At 39.3% G+C, this 18,360-nt stretch overlaps 1 protein-coding gene across 1 annotated transcript in view; it reads left to right on the top strand.

The window, feature by feature from the left end:
* The window catches only part of LOC139766169 (polycystin-1-like), a 303,003-nt gene that overhangs the window by 268,265 nt on the left and 16,378 nt on the right, over positions 1-18,360 (top strand). Inside the window, exons 53-57 of the mRNA XM_071694439.1 lie at positions 5,900-6,046; positions 7,066-7,263; positions 11,801-12,016; positions 13,288-13,460; positions 14,260-14,433. Of these exons, the coding sequence (XP_071550540.1) occupies positions 5,900-6,046; positions 7,066-7,263; positions 11,801-12,016; positions 13,288-13,460; positions 14,260-14,433 (908 nt within the window). The remainder of the gene's footprint in view (positions 1-5,899; positions 6,047-7,065; positions 7,264-11,800; positions 12,017-13,287; positions 13,461-14,259; positions 14,434-18,360) is intronic.

Raw genomic sequence — 18,360 nt, forward strand, 5'->3', positions numbered from 1 at the left:
CAAGGACAGCCCAAGGTTGCACTTCACTTGAGAGCAGGGAAAATTTCTCTTTTGGGTTTGGAAAGGTGGTGCTAGGTAAAGTCTCTCAGTGATTGAGGGGATGTTGATTGTTGCCCATCTCCATCAGTCATGGCTTGGCATGCACAATTGGCACTTCTCTTTTTGTGATGCTGCTACAGGCCTTCACTTGTCAGCAGTCTCCCTTGCACTGAATTTTAGTGTGAAAGGTGTATTATTTCAAACTTTATTTATTGTATTTACCACCAAAACTCTGTTTGTGTATGAAATAAGATTACAGTAAGAAAATAATAATTTACAAAAAAGAAATTTCATTTCCATGTCTTCCTCTTTTATCAGGAGCTGTCAAACACATGATTCATATCTCCTCCAGTTCTTTTTTCTTGTGAATGGAGACCCCTCAAGCACTTGCTGCATTTGATTGTTGTGGAAATAAGATGCATAGATTAACACCAGTAGCACCTTGCTGTAACACTGATAGGGTTAAGGTGCTGTTCTTGTCTTATTCTAGCCCAGAGAGAGAAAATGTAAGTTTTGAATTATGGAAAACTGATTTTTCCATAACAGTGTCTTAGGTTGTTGTTTCCTTCTCTGCTAGAGTATGATGACAGCCAGAGTATGATGACATCATTGCTGAGTGAAGATTACTGATTGGTTTGTGGGCAAATGCAAGCTGAACCTGTATGCTGCTAGCATCAAAAATCTTAAGTTTATGAGTTTAGAAGAATGCATGTCAACAGAAGGCAAAGTGTTAAGTTTTTTTCTAATTCCCCAAAATTCTAGAGATTCTCTTTCATGGCTTGTGGACACTACCTTATAGCTTAACAGGTTTTCATATTTCAGAACTTACATTTTCTTATCATTCAGTTCAATTTCAGCTAGTCCAAAAAGATTGATTTTCTGGCACATTATATGCAAGATTTAATTCATATCCTTTAGAAGAATCCTATATTAATTGTTCCAATTTATTGCCCCTTTGAGTTTGTGCTCTTTGCTTAAGAAGATCAAGTGGTTCCAAGGCTTTCTATTTAACATACAATAAAATTTTTTAGCATAGCTTGCAAGGCTCAACTGTAAAGCTTTTAGTCTAATATCCCTTTCTAGTAATTTGAAGCACCTAAGAATATTACTTTATTCTCCCTCATCCTAAACTTGAGACGTGTATGGAATAGAGTATTCCCTCTTTGGCTTATGATAGTATATCTCACACTTTATAATTTTTTATTCTTTATGTTTTCATCTCATATTTCCATCTCAAACTTGTACCCTACAAGTCAGTCCTGATGTCATCCAAAATTTTGCAAAGGCATATAATTCTTGACAGTATTTATATTCTTTAGCAAACCTCTGTTCATGTGCAATTTTTTCAAAGTGATCTTTGCTCTTTTCTATGCCTATAGTTTAGCTAATTCCCCAGTGATATTTTCTCCATTCCTGTTCTGTTACCAGATTATTCAAGAAATCAAATGTCCTTTAGCTTCAGTTTCTTGAATTTTGTATTTGTATTCTGGCTCAGGTTTTCTCTTCTTTAAGATAATCCATTTGCATTCATAATCAAGCATATTGGATTTTCTCTTTGTCTAGACCCTTCCAGATTTGTATTTAGAATTATTATTATTTGCTTTGTCGCTGTCTCCCGCATTTGCGAGGTAGCGCAAGGAAACAGACGAAAGAAATGGCCCAACCCACCCCCATACACAATGTATACACACACACGTCCACACACACAAATATACATACCTATACATCTCAATGTACACATATATATACATACACAGACACACATATATACTCATGCACACAATTCACACTGTCTGCCGCCATTCACTCCCATCGCCACCTCGCCACACATGGAATACCTTCCCCCTCCCCCCTCATGTGTGCGAAATAGCACTAGGAAAAGACAACAAAGGCCCCATTTGTTCACACTCAGTCTCCAGCTGCCACGCAATAATGCCCGAAAACACAGCTCCCTTTCCACATCCAGGCCCCACACAACTTTCCATGGTTTACCCCAGACGCTTCACATGCCTTGATTCAATCCACTGACAGCATGTCAACCCCGGAATACCACATCGATCCAATTCACTCTATTCCTTGCCCTCCTTTCACCCTCCTGCATGTTCAGGCCCCGATCACTCAAAATCTTTTTCGCTCCATCTTTCCACCTCCAATTTGGTCTCCCACTTCTCTCGTTCCCTCCACCTCCGACACATATATCCTCTTGGTCAATCTTTCCTCACTCATTCTCTCCATGTGCCCAAACCATTTCAAAACACCCTCTTCTGCTCTCTCAACCACGCTCTTTTTATTTCCACACATCTCTCTTACCCTTACGTTACTTACTCGATCAAACCACCTCACACCACACATTGTCCTCAAACATCTCATTTCCAGCACATCCACCCTCCTGCGCACAACTCTATTCATAGCCCACGCCTCGCAACCATACAACATTGTTGGAACCACTATTCCTTCAAACATACCCATTTTTGCTTTCCGAGATAATGTTCTCGACTTCCACACATTCTTCAAGGCTCCCAGGATTTTCACCCCCACCCCCACCCTATGATTCACTTCTGCTTCCATGGTTCCATCCGCTGCCAGATCCACTCCCAGATATCTAAAACACTTTACTTCCTCCAGTTTTTCTCCATTCAAACTTACCTCCCAATTGACTTGACCCTCAACCCTACTGTACCTAATAACCTTGCTCTTATTCACATTTACTCTTAACTTTCTTCTTTCACACACTTTACCAAACTCAGTCACCAGCTTCTGCAGTTTCTCACATGAATCAGTCACCAGCGCTGTATCATCAGCGAACAACAACTGACTCACTTCCCAAGCTCTCTCATCCACAACAGACTTCATACTTGCCCCTCTTTCCAAAACTCTTGCATTCACCTCCCTAACAACCCCATCCATAAACAAATTAAACAACCATGGAGACATCACACACCCCTGCCGCAAACCTACATTCACTGAGAACCAATCACTTTCCTCTCTTCCTACACGTACACATGCCTTACACCCTCAATAAAAACTTTTCACTGCTTCTAACGACTTGCCTCCCACACCATATATTCTTAATACCTTCCACAAAGCATCTCTATCAACTCTATCATATGCCTTCTCCAGATCCATAAATGCTACATACAAATCCATTTGCTTTTCTAAGTATTTCTCACATACATTCTTCAAAGCAAACACCTGATCCACACATCCTCTACCACTTCTGAAACCACACTGCTCTTCCCCAATCTGATGCTCTGTACATGCCTTCACCCTCTCAATCAATACCCTCCCACATAATTTACCAGGAATACTCAACAAACTTATACCTCTGTAATTTGAGTACTCACTCTTATCCCCTTTGCCTTTGTACAATGGCACTATGCACGCATTCCGCCAATCCTCAGGCACCTCACCATGAGTCATACATACATTAAATAACCTTACCAACCAGTCAACAATACAGTCACCCCCCTTTTTAATAAATTCCACTGCAATACCATCCAAACCTGCTGCCTTGCCGGCTTTCATCTTCCGCAAAGCTTTTACTACCTCCTCTGTTTACCAAATCATTTTCCCTAACCCTCTCACTTTGCACACGACCTCGACCAAAACACCCTATATCTGCCACTCTATCATCAAACACATTCAACAAACCTTCAAAATACTCACTTCATCTCCTTCTCACATCACCACTACTTGTTATCACCTCCCCATTAGCCCCCTTCACTGAAGTTCCCATTTGCTCCCTTGTCTTACACACTTTATTTACCTCCTTCCAGAACATCTTTTTATTCTCCCTAAAATTTAATGGTACTCTCTCACCCCAACTCTCATTTGCCCTCTTTTTCACCTCTTGCACCTTTCTCTTGACCTCCTGTCTCTTTCTTTTATACATATCCCACTCAATTGCATTTTTTCCCTGCAAAAATTGTCCAACTGCCTCTCTCTTCTCTTTCACTAATAATCTTACTTCTTCATCCCACCACTCACTACCCTTTCTAATCAACCCACCTCCCACTCTTCTCATGCCACAAGCATCTTTTGCACAATCCATCACTGCTTCCCTAAATACATCCCATTCCTCCCCCACTCCCCTTACCTCCATTGTATTTAGAAACACTAACAGTATATCAACAACTCTAATGGAACATCATTATTCATATGCAGATATCATCAGCCTTTACTCTCATCTCTTTTCACATGAACTTGTTTCATGTATGGGTTGTACCATAACTTTTTACTGTACATTGATTATAAGCCCCCCCCTTTTAGAAAGTTAAAATACAAGGAGGGGAGGGTTTCTAGCCCCCACTCCCATCCCCTTTAGTCGCCTTCTACGACATGTGGGGAATGCGTGGGAAGTATTCTTTCTCCCTTATCCCCAAGGAAGTGAGTCAGTTGTTGTTAACTGATGATACAGCGCTGGTGGCTGATGAGAAACTGCAGAAGCTGGTGACTGAGTTTGGTAAAGTGTGTGAAAGAAGAAAGCTGAGAGTAAATGTGAATAAGAGCAAGGTTATTAGGTACAGTAGGGTTGAGGGACAAGTCTATTGGGAGGCAAGTTTGAATGGAGAAAAACTGGACGAAGTGAAGTGTTCTAGATGTCTGAGAGTGGATTTGACAGCAGATGAAACCATGGAAGCAGAAGTGAGTCACAGGGTGGGGAAGCAGGCAAAGGTTCTGGGACCATTGAAGAATGTGTGGAAGGCAAGAGCATTATCTTGGAAAGCAAAAATGGGTATGTTTGAAGGAATAGTGGTTCCAACAATGTTATATGGTTGCAAGGCATGGGCTACAGATAGGGTTGTGCGGAGGAGGGTGGATGCATTGCAAATAAGATGTTTGAGGACAATATGTGGTGTGAGGTGGTATGATCGAGTATGTATTGAAAGGGTAAGAGAGATGTGTGGTAATAAAAAGAGTGAGGCTGAGAGAGCAGGAGAGGGTGTATTGAAATGGTTTGGTCACATGGAGAGAATGAGTGAGGAAAAATTGACAAAGAGGATATATGTGTTAGAGTTGGAGGGAACGAGGAGAAGTGGAGACCAAATTGGAGATGGAAGGATGGAGTGAAAAAGATTTTGAGCGATCGGGGCCTGAACATACAGGAGGGTGAAAAGCCTGCAAGGAATAGAGTGAAATGGAACAGTGTGGTATACCGGGTCGACGTGATGTCAATGGATTGAACCAGGGCATGTGTAGTCTCTGGGGTAAACCATGGAAAGTTTTGTAGGGCCTGGATGTGGAAAGGGAGCTGTGGTTTTGGTGCATTACACCTGACAGCTAGATTGAGTGTGAATGAATGTGGCCTTTGTTGTCTTTTCCTAGTGCTACCTCGCGCACGTACAGGGGAGGGTGCCATTTCATGTGTGACGGGGTGGCAACGGGAATGGCTGAGGGCAGCAAATATGAATATGTACATGTGTATGTGTGTATATGTCTGAGTATGTATATGTATGTATACATTGGAATGTATAGGTATGTATATGTACATGTATGGGCGTGTATGTATATACATGTGTATGTGGGTAGTTTGGGCCATTCCTTCATCTGTTTCCTTTCGCTACCTTGCTAACGCGGGAGACAGTGACAAAGTATAATAAAATATGAAATATGATTATAAGCATTGATCATTATTAGCATGTACAGTTTCTAGCCCATGCTCTAAACTGTGTTGAAAACCTTTCACTAACTTCTCTTTGTGCCAGTTCTCTTCATATTATTTCTGATTTTTACACTTTGTGTAGGATTCAGAGTTCATTGTCTTCTCAAGTTATATCTTCTTCATCTTATATATTTTCATTACCATGCCTGATGAATGTGTCATTATGATGTATAGATTAAGATATATTTTCTTTGACAGAGTCCCAAGCCTGTTACGTACCATTAGCAGGGAATGTAATGGATTCACTAGTATCATAAATGAAGATTCACGTGATTACTGTGTGGAATGGACTCTGCCTACAAATCAAACAATCAACACTGCATCGTGTAGAATTCCTGAGTTCAGGTACTAAAAGATACACTATGTGTAAGAGGCTTGGAAATACTGGTACCTATATTTAGAAACTGATAAAGGACAAAAATAGGGTTTGATATATTAGGATTGGTAGGCCAAAGTGAAAAAGAATTGATATAAAATGGGTAATTGATTAATTGATATCACAACCTAGGATGCCTTGCATGGGATTGTAGCAGCTTCAATGCTGCACTGTAATCAGGAGTAGGGAAATAATGAGTCCTTTGGAGCAATAACGTTCCTCAGTGTGATTATACTCCTTTTCATCTAGTAGTGGTAGTGCAACCCACCAGAGGTAACCTATCACTTGTGGTGCAGCCACATGTAGGCTGAGGCTAGTAACACCAATTGGTATATGGATATATACAGTCATCATAGCACAGGCATGCATCCTTTGAGATCAACACATGGTTCTGCTTTTCATTAATGGTATCTATTGCAATGAAAGTGATACCCTAGGGCAAAAAAATTTTGTATTCTGGCATTTATGATTTTTATGATTGACGTGCTGTTAGTGGATTGAATCAAGGCATGTGAAGCGTCTGGGGTAAACCATGGAAAGCTGTGTAGGTATGTATATTTGCGTGTGTGGACGTATGTATATACATGTGTATGGGGGTGGGTTGGGCCATTTCTTTCGTCTGTTTCCTTGCGCTACCTCGCAAACGCGGGAGACAGCGACAAAAAAAAAAAAAAAAATGATTGTCTTTTAGAATTGTACTAGGACAAGAAACTTTTGTATTCTGGCATTTATGATTTTTATGATTGTCTTTTAGAATTGTACTAGGGCAAAAAACTTTTGTATTCTGGCATTTATGATTTGTCTTTTAGAATTGTACTAGGGCAAAAAACTTTTGTATTCTGGCATTTATGATTTTTATGGTTGTCTTTTAGAATTGTACACCCAAAAATGAGATTAAAAGATAAGTAAAGGATTGAAAGTTCAATGTTTCTAAATCTAATACAGGCTTGTAGGACTACTACAATCAATCCACATGTATCATCCTCAGGTATTCTTCGGCAGTGGAATTGAAGAGTTTACCAGTCTGGGGAGAGAGAGATTGGTATGGTGGTGGAGGTTATGTCATCCATCTTAGAGACAAAACTGAAAATATCATGAAGAAGTTTCATGAGCTACAGAGGAACCATTGGATAGATCACAAGACACGTGCAGTCATTCTTGAGTTTTCATCATATAATTCACAGGTGTGAAAGATAGTAACCCATCTTTTGTTTTGTTTCATCTTTATATACTGGTTCAGAGTGAATATTTTCCACACAACTAATTTATTCATTGCAGATTGACCTAGCTATATGTCTCTATCTCCGACACCCTCTCCCTTTGGGAACTCCCTCAAAGGGGTGGCCACAGCAAAAGAGTCTTCATGACTGTTGAACTCCATTACTGCTTCTTAGCCTTTAGTGCCTCACCCTTAACAGGTGACTGGCAGAGGGCTGCTCATGTGCAGTGCTTTCAGAGGCTCCTACCAAATGTTCCTGCTAACTACTTCTGCCTAATGTTTCCGGTAGAACATCTTCAATATGAACATCCATATTCCAAAACCATCTAAAAATCAGACTGTCCTTGCATTTTAGCTTTCCTCCAAAATAACACATGAGTTTCTAAAGTTCGAATTTAAAACAGCAGGTTTTTTTGTTTTTCTACGGATGTGTTTGGTCTTCCTTGTAATGGCATTCAGAAAGCTTCCAACCTCCAGCGTTTCATCTGTTGTTTGATTACCAAACTCTACCTTAGTCTTTGTTTTGCTTGTTGGAAGTGGAAACAAGTAAGAACTCTAGTGTAGTACTATAAGTGGATTTTTTTTGATATAGTGTATATTTATATGTACTTCATTCTGATAACATTTAAAAAATGGAAAACCCCTTCCAGAAAGTTCATTACAGTATCTGTAGTGAAAAAAATCAAAATTTAAACATGGTGGTTGGTTATAAGGAATTCAGACTGGAGATCCGCCTGTTCTACTGTTTTATTCATAATCTATCACAATTGTTTTATGACCAACTATTTTTGCATTACCAGCATACTGTACTACTTATCTTAGGGTTATGTAACCCAGTCTAGCACTTCTGCTTTGTAGATAGCATGAGAGTTGCATTAATTGAAGGTATATACGAAAGATGGAAGACCATGGATGGAAACTAATATAGTTATAGAACACAGCATTGGGACCTCCTCTAGAGAAAGTGTCATACCTGGCAGAATGAGTAGGCCGTTCTGTGTCTTTATCATGTGGCTGATGTAGAAGCTATGAACAGTCAAACTAGCCTTTGGCCAGAGAAAGTGAAAAACAAACAAAAAAGTTAAGAAATGTTTAGAACAGACGTAGAGCTAGATGTGACATTCCTACCCATAAGTAATCAGAGTAGAAATAATGACATTTGCTGTTTGAAAGAATTAGACCTTATTACAGTGTAGGTATTTTCTTTTCTCAGTCAGGATACAAAACTTCACCCTTTCTTAACACTCAGGTCTTGGACTGGGTGACTCTCCCATCTGCTCAGGGTCCTGGGATCTTGATGTATTTCATGCAAGTGCCGAAGATTTTTAAGTCGTCTTAATAAAATGCATTTTAATTGAAATACACATACCATTTGTTAACTGAAATGATCCTAAAACATTGATCTAGAATTTCTTTTGAAAGGAGAAAGTTAAGAGTAAATGTGAAGAAGAGCAAGGTTGTTAGGTTCTGTCAGGTTGAGGGACAAGTTGATTGGGATGTAAGTTTGAACGGAGAAAAATTGGAGGAAGTAAAGTGTTTTAGATATCTGGGAGTGGACTTAGCAGTGAGTGGAAGTGAGTCACAGGGTGGGGGAGGAGGCAAAGATTTTGGGAGCAATGAAGAATGTATGGAAGGAAAGAATGTTATCTCGGAGATCAAAAATGGGTATGTTTCAAGGAATAGTAGTTCCACCAATGTTATATGGTTGCAAGCCATAGGCTATAGGTAGGGTTGTTTGGGAGGAGGGTGGATGTTTTGGAAACAGAATGTTTGAGGACTATATGTGGTGTGAGTTGGTTTGATCGGGTAAGTAATGAAAGGTTAAAAGAGATGCGTGGAAATAATAGTGTGGTTGAGAGAACAGAAGAGGGTGTGTTGAAATGGTTTGGATATATGAAGAGAGTGAGTGAAGAAAAGTTGACAAAGGTTACATATGTCAGAGGTGGAGGTAACAAGGAGAAGCAGGAGACCAAATTGAAGGTGGAAGGATGGAGTGAAAAAGATTTTGAGCGATCAGGGCCTGAATGTACAGGAGGGTGAGAGGCATGCAAGGAATAGAGTGAATTAGAACGATGTTATATACCTGGGTTGACGTGCTGTCATTGGACTGAACCAGGGCATGTGAAACATCTGGGTTAAACCGTGGAAAGGTCTGTGGCACCTGGATATGGATAGGGAGCATTACACATGACAGCTAGAGACTGAAAGTGAACAAATGTGGCCATTTTTGTCTGTTTTCCTGGTGCTACCTCGCTAAAGCTGGGGGTGGCGATGCTGCTTCCTGTGGGGTGGGGTAATGCTAGGAATGGATGAAGGCAAGCATGTATATGTCATGTGTATATATTTGTATGTCTGTGTATGTATATGTGTATATGTTGTTATGTATATGTGCAAGTAAGGGCATTTATGTATATGAATGTGTATATGAATGGATAGGCCGCTCTTCATCTGTTTCCTAGTGCTATTTTATTGACACAGGAATTGGCGATCAGGTATAATTGATGAATGATAGTGCAAGCATTGACTAGCAGTAGATATGTTTAATGAAAATAGGATGTAGGGAAGGAAGTGTCAGAAAGTTTGCAGACAAGAATAGTGATGTTACGGCAATAGAGAAATCATCTGTATATGATATTGTTACAGACCTGGGAATGTCCAGTTTATTAAACATAGCATGCAACCAAGTTGATTTGACTACCAAATTTCATGCAAAGCTGATCCCTTTATAACTGTCTGTCTGTCTATTTCTCTATATCTCTGACACCCATTCCCTCTGGGAGCTCCCTCAAAGAGAGCCTTCATAATTGGTGAACTCCAGTGCTCCTCACCCTTAACAGGCCACTGGGGAAGTGCAGCTCTAGTATAGTGTTTCCAGAGGCTTCTGCTTAATGTTTCTATCAACTTCTAGCTAATATTCCAGCCTAATCTTCCAACCTGCTACTACCTAATGCTCCTACTTAATGTTCTTACCTACTCTTCTACCTAATGTTCCTATCTGCTACTTCTGTTTGATGTGTTTGCCTAATTCTCCTGCCTAATGTTCCTACCTACTACTTGTACTAGAAAGAAAAGACAACTACAAAGGTCAGAAGAGTGCAGCTTGAAAACCACTGAAGTGCTGGCTTACTTTACAGCCATCACTAATCTTTCCAATATCCAGGCGTGTAATAACAGTAAAATACCTCTCTAGTCAGTGGTTGCCAACCAACCACCACCTTTATCATTGTGATATATCAATTCTTATTTGCTTACTTTTTGGCACTTCCATCTCATCATCATATTACTTTCAATTACACTGATAGATACTGCGAGTTTAACTTGGGAAAGAGATGTAGATCTTTGCACTCCCCAAGATTAGTAGGATTAGGTATGCAATTCATATTTTATAATTCCCTTACTCAAACATAAATATCAGATGATAAAGTGTGGAAAAATGTGAATAGATTTGAAGGCAGAGTGATCAAGAATGGTCATAGAAATAAAAACAAAGAAAATACACATGCAAAATGAAAGACATTCATATTTATATACATTTCTTTTCATACTTGTTTGTCTTTTCCTGCATTACTAAGTTTGTGCCAGAAACACACAAAGAATGGTTTGATTTGCTTACATGCATTCTCACACTGTTGTATTTGATAAATTGAAACCAAAGGCTCCTCTTCATAGCTAAGCCCTGCATACCTGGCCTTGATGTGGACTTTTGTCCATGACTGGAGTCTTCAATGTAGAAAAGTGAATCCCACTCACTCAAGTATGTTAGTTATGTAAATCTCTTGTTATTATTATCCTTATTATTTCAGTGCATTACATGTGTCAGCTAGAGAATAGATGTGAGCAGATGTGGCTTTTCTTCATTTGTTCCTAGCAATTGCTAGCACAGGAAACAGTGATCAAGTATGACAAAGAATTAATATTATTTACAAGTGTTAAGCTTATAAACCAATTTAACAAAACATAAGTGAACAATTCCCTGAAAGATATAAAGAAAGAACAGTAAGGGTTCTTAGCAAGAAATTAAACTAGAAACAGTAGAAAAGATGTGAAGAAACAGTAGAAAAGGTGTAAGATTATTTCTATGGTATTAGCATTGGGGATGAATGATATTGGCTATGTGTGAAACTGCGAGTACAGCCAATATAGAAGGTTAGCAAGTTGTGTGATAGAAAAAGAAAGTTTAAGTGATAGAAAACCTAATGTTGAAGTCCCATCCTGTGCTATACATATAGGTGATTACAAATAAGTATTTTAGTCTTATACTTTCTATCACTCTTGCTCCATCTTTTTCATTGTTTCTCCACAATTTTCCAGTAGTATTAGTGTTACAACTCCCTTGAGCTTTCATAAAAGCAAACTTTGTCCTCTTTCTGATTTTTAGTTTCTTACTGGAAATAACATTTCATTATTCTATGTTAATACATATATTCTTTTCTATATGAAAAGTAATCCACTACTTAGAGGCATTTCAGAATATTATGTCTTGTTTTCGTTTCTGCTTTTTTAGGTTTGATGGTATACGTCTTCTCCAACACCATGATAACTTTGGGACCTTCATCATATGCTGTGAAGTTTTGTTCATCATATTTGTAGTGTACTTCACTATACGAGAGGTTGTGTTCTTCTACAAACAAAGGCTCAAATATTTTGATAATTACTGGTCTTATGCTGAGATTGCAATTTTATTGGCCAGTTATTCTGCTATTGTGGTCTACATTTTCAGGTATTGTTGTGATTGAATTTCCTATTTGTTTCTTATCTTTTGCACCTCAACCTGGGTGACACTACATGAACTTTTTTCTGGCCAGTTACCCATTCTCATAGTACTTCAGCTAATCCCCTCAACCCAGACAGAGCAAAAACTATGCAAAACATAGGAAAACATATTGGCCAGTATTCACACATTACATAGCATCCAAGCTTCAAAACTTCATCTTTGATAGTTTTCCATTCTGATATCATGCCATCTCTCTCTTCATCAGAGCTGTCACCCAAACTAGCAAAAAGTTTGTACCACAAGGATCTAAAAAGAAATGTAACCTTATCTTTTCCCCATAAACTGCAGATCATGTAATGCAGAGAAACACACTCAGACAAAACCTTTCACCATTAATAGAGACCATAGGGCAGATTCAAACCCTAGACATGACCATCACAATGTAACCACTTGAAAACAACAGCAGACTAGCTCACATTCCTTAACCACAAAAACAATAGCAACCAATTGTGGAGAAAATGAGAAAAGTGTACATTTCCCATACCACTGCATCCCTCAGACAAAAAGTACCTCTGACCCAAAATAGCAACATCTCCCAAAGAACACACCAGTCCTAAACAGTCCTCAACCAGTCACAAACCAGTTCTAAACCAAACAATCCTGAGCAAACTTCACAAATTCCACTCTGAAAGAGTTGCTTATTGACTTTTCACATATGTTGACATTTAAAACACATGTAAGATTTAAAGAACTTCCCTTTAAGTGGCCTTAATAGAAAATCAAACTTCCACATAAAATACTTCTGTCCAAAGCTCTCACAGAAATGTAAGTTTTAAAGAATGAAAAAACATTTTATGTAACAAGCAGAGCATTGTGGGTGTCCATTTATTTTCCTTTATCTTTTTCCTGTTTTTCCACTGAAAAATAAGCTTCATTCCAGATAGTAATGGACACAAGGTACAGACGCCAGTAGTTGGTTATTGAATGAGGTAAGGTAATGTCGCTATACTGCCTAACCACCTTTTTGTCATGACAGAGGCTTCATCAGGTTATTACATAGCAATTGTGTTGTGAATGAGCATCTGCTGGCTGCACATGTTTAATGATGGTTAAAGTAGATGAATCCACATGGATACACTTCATTTTAGGGGGCAAAAGAGGGCAAAATTATGTTTGAACCCCCCAGCAAGCAAGTGCTCTCAGATTTTCTTATGGCTTTGTCTGCAACAAAGAAGTACTATATTTTGTAATATCTCAAATTCTACTTTTTTTGACAGATACTTAGCAACAGATGAAGTCCTTAAAGAGTTTGACAGGACCCATGGGAATGGCTATGTAAAGCTGCAGTTTGCTGCCTTCCTAGATGAGCTGTATGGATATATAGTAGGCTTTATTGTCTTTGTCGGGACACTCAAATTTATCAAGCTTTTAAGGTTTATCAAGAGGCTGGGTAAGATCATATTTTTCATTTGGTATCAGTATGATGTTTTCTTGCTTATGATCTCTTTAGCTATATTATAATCAACAGATTAGGAGGCTAAAGGAGCTCTTTAATGATTAATCCTTATGTAGCATAGTACTGTTGGCATAAGTTTACATGTGTAATTTCCTTTCACATTATTGGATTTTGCATGCATTGTAGGCTCAGGTCACTGACCATAGATTGGATACCAAACAGAGTATGAATCATAGGATTACATGAAGGCCTTAATAACTTGTTGGTGACATACTGAGAGGATGGGCACCTTTTCTAGGGCCTTGCCATATCTGTGGTGCCCAATGCCACTTATAGTGACTACTGCGATGCTCACACCACTGGTGCTTAGAATTGGCTGGTCCTATAGATAATGTGTTACTCGTGAACTGCAAATGCTTAACTCTTAAGTCATGAGAAGAAAAAGGGTTTTGATAGTTTTACTATACCTGACCGTATGAATTATAAGATAAGAATTATAGCTTACATTCTTAGGATTTGCCAGTTTGGGAAATATTGAGTTTTTACTTAACTAATTTAGTTGACTTAAATTGATTGAAATCCCTCCTCAGTTTTGTGTTTAGTTTATTGGGCTGTTATATACCATGAGGGAGAGCCATTGATTGTAACTGGTCTATTTTACATTTACAGAATTTTCTTTACAGCATCTATGTAAGCAATGTAATAACTTATACCATACTATTTACAATTAAGTATGTAGATATGTTTTTTAGTTGTCAATAAGTCCCTTTCACTCACTGTTTTCTTTTGTTAGGCGTCCTATCAGCCACCCTTCATCAGTGTTGGGATGATCTTAGTGGCTTTTTGATGGCCTTCTTCCTGTGTTTCTTCTCATTTGTGGCAATGTTCTACTTGCTACTTAACATACACCTCGGGGGATTCTATAACTTCATCACAGCTGTTGAGACCTGTTTTGGTATGATGCTGGGTAAGTACTGTATTGAATTATCAAAACTCACATTAAAAACGACTTGATATACAGGTACACTACCGATTTTCCGGTACCCTTGATTCCAAATCCTTGCCGGATTAACTATTTTGCCAGACCAACCGTGGTCACATGATGATAATTCATCAACATACCTCTGACCCAATAATCATGCATCTCCCATCTGTCTAAAGTATTTGTCTGCATTATACACCTACTCAGGACTGAGGTGCTCATTGGCTACAAAATTCATGAATTTGTCCTCATACTCAGCAGCTCCTTCATGGTTTGCAGACCGCTTTTCTCCACACACTTTATTCACAGAAATTTCATGACACTTCTTCAATCTTTGAAGCCATCCTTCACTATTAGTCACGCTCATGTTGTAATTTAAGTCCTTCATGGAATAACTTAGCCTGGTCCATTATCATGCTACCTGAGAAGTACACTCATCACTACGACACTGTCAAAACCATTCCATCATCACTCGATTATACTCAGCTCTCTTCCCATCTTTCATAGATTTTCTAATCATCATTTGCTTCATAGAATCGCTGTCGGCATAGAATTTCAATATTTTCTCCTTTTGCCTCTTTATATCATAAACAGTTGATGAACCAATACTGTAGAAGTCACATAGCTTATGCACCAAAACACCATGGTCCATTTTCTTCAACAGTTCTCCTTTATCTTGGATCGATACGGACTGGTGTTTACGTTTAACACCACAGCTGACACTCTCATATGTCTTAGAAGCCATAGCTAGGGTTACATTTAAGCAAAATAAGAATGTAAATAAGCATGCTCTACACACAACGCCATCTGTAGCCGGCCAGTAAACTAGTCTGGTGGCCGCGGTAATTTCAAGTTCCCTCACATAATTTTGTCTGGACCGAAGAAGGTGCCGAACTAACCATCCAATCCATATACAAATTAAATAACCATGGGATTATCACACACCCCTACCACAGACCGACATTTACTGGAACCAATCACTTTCCTCTCTTCCTGCTCATACACATGCCTTACATCCTCGATAAAAACTTTTCACTGCTTCTAACAACTTGCCTCCCACACCATATATTCTTAATACCTTCCACAGAGCATCTCTATCAACTCTATCATATGCCTTCTCCAGATCCATAAATGCTACATACAAATCCATCTGTTTTTCTAAGTATTTTTCTCACATACATTCTTCAAAGCAAACACCTGATCCACACATCCTCTACCACTTCTGAAACCACACTGCTCTTCCCCAATCTGATGCTCTGTACATGCCTCACCCTCTCAATCAATACCCTCCCACATAATTTCCCAGGAATACTCAACAAACTTATACCTCTGAAATTTGAGCACTCACTCTTATCCCCTTTGCCTTGTACAATGGCACTATGCAAGCATTCCTCCAATCCTCAGGCACCTCACCATGAGTCATACATACATTAAATAACCTTACCAACCACTCATCAATACAGTCCCCCCCCCTTTTTTAATAAATTCCACTGTAATACCATCCAAAACCTGCTGCCTTGCAGGCTTTCATCTTCCACAAAGCTTTTACTACCTTTTCTCTGTTTACCAAATCATTCTCCCTAACCCTCGCACTTTGCACACCACCTCAACCAAAACACCCTATATCTGCCACTCTATCATCAAACACATTCAACAAACCTTCAAAATACTCACTCCTTCTCCTTCTCACATCACCACTACTTGTTATCACCTTCCCATTAGCCCCATTCACGGATGTTTCCCATTTGTTCTCTTGTCTTAAGCACTTTATTTACCTCCTTCCAGAACATCTTTTTATTCTCCCTAAAATTTAATGATCTCCTCTCACCCCAACTCCTCATTTGCCCCTCTTTTTCACCCCTTCAACCTTCTCTTGACCTCCTGTCTCTTTCTTTTATACATCTCTCACTCAATTGCATTTTTTTCCCTGCAAAAATCGTCCAAATGCCTCTCTCTTCTCTTTCACTAATAATCTTACTTCTTCATCCCACCAACTCACTACCCTTTCTAATCAACCCACCTCCCACTCTTCTCATGCCACAAGCATCTTTTGCGCAATCCATCACTGATTCCCTAAATACATCCCATTCCTCCCCCACTCCCCTTACTTCCATTGTTCTCACATTTTCCATTCTGTACTCAGTCTCTCCTGGTACTTTCCTCACACAAGTCTCCTTCCAAGCTCACATACTCTCACCACCCTCTTCACCCCAACATTCACTCTTCTTTTCTGAAAACCCATACAAATCTTCACCTTAGCCTCCACAAGATAATGATCAGAACATCCCTCCATTGCACCTCTCAGCACATTAACCCAAATGTCTTCTCTCTTTCACGCGCCTGTCCAATTAACACGTTAATCCAATAACACTCTCTGGCCATCTCTCCTACTTACATACGTATCTTATGTATATCTCGCTTTTTAAACCAGGTATTCCAATCACCAGTCCTTTTTCAGTACATAAATCTACAAGCTCTTCACCATTTCCATTTACAACACTGAACACCCCATGTATACCAATTATTCCCTCAACTGCCACATACCACCTTTGCATTCAAATCACCCTCACTATAACCAGTCTCGTGCATCAAAACCACTAACACACTCATTCAGCTGCTCCCAAAACTCTTGCATTCACCTTCCTAACAACCCCATCCATAAACAAATAAACAACCATGGAGACATCACACACCCCTGCCGCAAACCTACATTCAATGAGAACCAATCACTTTCCTCTCTTCCTACACGTACACATGCCTTACATCCTCGATAAAAACTTTTCACTGCTTCTAACAACTTGCCTCCCACACCATATATTCTTAATACCTTCCACAGAGCATCTCTATCAACTCTATCATATGCCTTCTCCAGATCCATAAATGCTACATACAAATCCATCTGTTTTTCTAAGTATTTTTCTCACATACATTCTTCAAAGCAAACACCTGATCCACACATCCTCTACCACTTCTGAAACCACACTGCTCTTCCCCAATCTGATGCTCTGTACATGCCTCACCCTCTCAATCAATACCCTCCCACATAATTTCCCAGGAATACTCAACAAACTTATACCTCTGAAATTTGAGCACTCACTCTTATCCCCTTTGCCTTGTACAATGGCACTATGCAAGCATTCCTCCAATCCTCAGGCACCTCACCATGAGTCATACATACATTAAATAACCTTACCAACCACTCATCAATACAGTCCCCCCCCCTTTTTTAATAAATTCCACTGTAATACCATCCAAAACCTGCTGCCTTGCAGGCTTTCATCTTCCACAAAGCTTTTACTACCTTTTCTCTGTTTACCAAATCATTCTCCCTAACCCTCGCACTTTGCACACCACCTCAACCAAAACACCCTATATCTGCCACTCTATCATCAAACACATTCAACAAACCTTCAAAATACTCACTCCTTCTCCTTCTCACATCACCACTACTTGTTATCACCTTCCCATTAGCCCCATTCACGGATGTTTCCCATTTGTTCTCTTGTCTTAAGCACTTTATTTACCTCCTTCCAGAACATCTTTTTATTCTCCCTAAAATTTAATGATAACTCCTCTCACCCCAACTCTCCATTCCCTCTTTTTTCACCGCTTGCACCCTTTCTCTTGACCTCCTGTCTCTTTCTTTTATACATCTCTCACTCAATTGCATTTTTTTCCCTGCAAAAATCGTCCAAATGCCTCTCTCTTCTCTTTCACACACTTTACCAAACTCAGTCACCAGCTTCTGCAGTTTCTCACATGAATCAGCCACCAGCGCTGTATCATCAGCGAACAACAACTGACTCACTTCCCAAGCTCTCTCATCCACAACAGACTGCATACTTGCCCCTCTTTCCAAAACTCTTGCATTCACCTTCCTAGCAACCCCATCCATAAACAAATAAACAACCA

This window comes from Panulirus ornatus, chromosome 57 (genome assembly GCF_036320965.1).
Source record: "Panulirus ornatus isolate Po-2019 chromosome 57, ASM3632096v1, whole genome shotgun sequence".
NCBI lineage: Eukaryota > Metazoa > Arthropoda > Malacostraca > Decapoda > Palinuridae > Panulirus > Panulirus ornatus.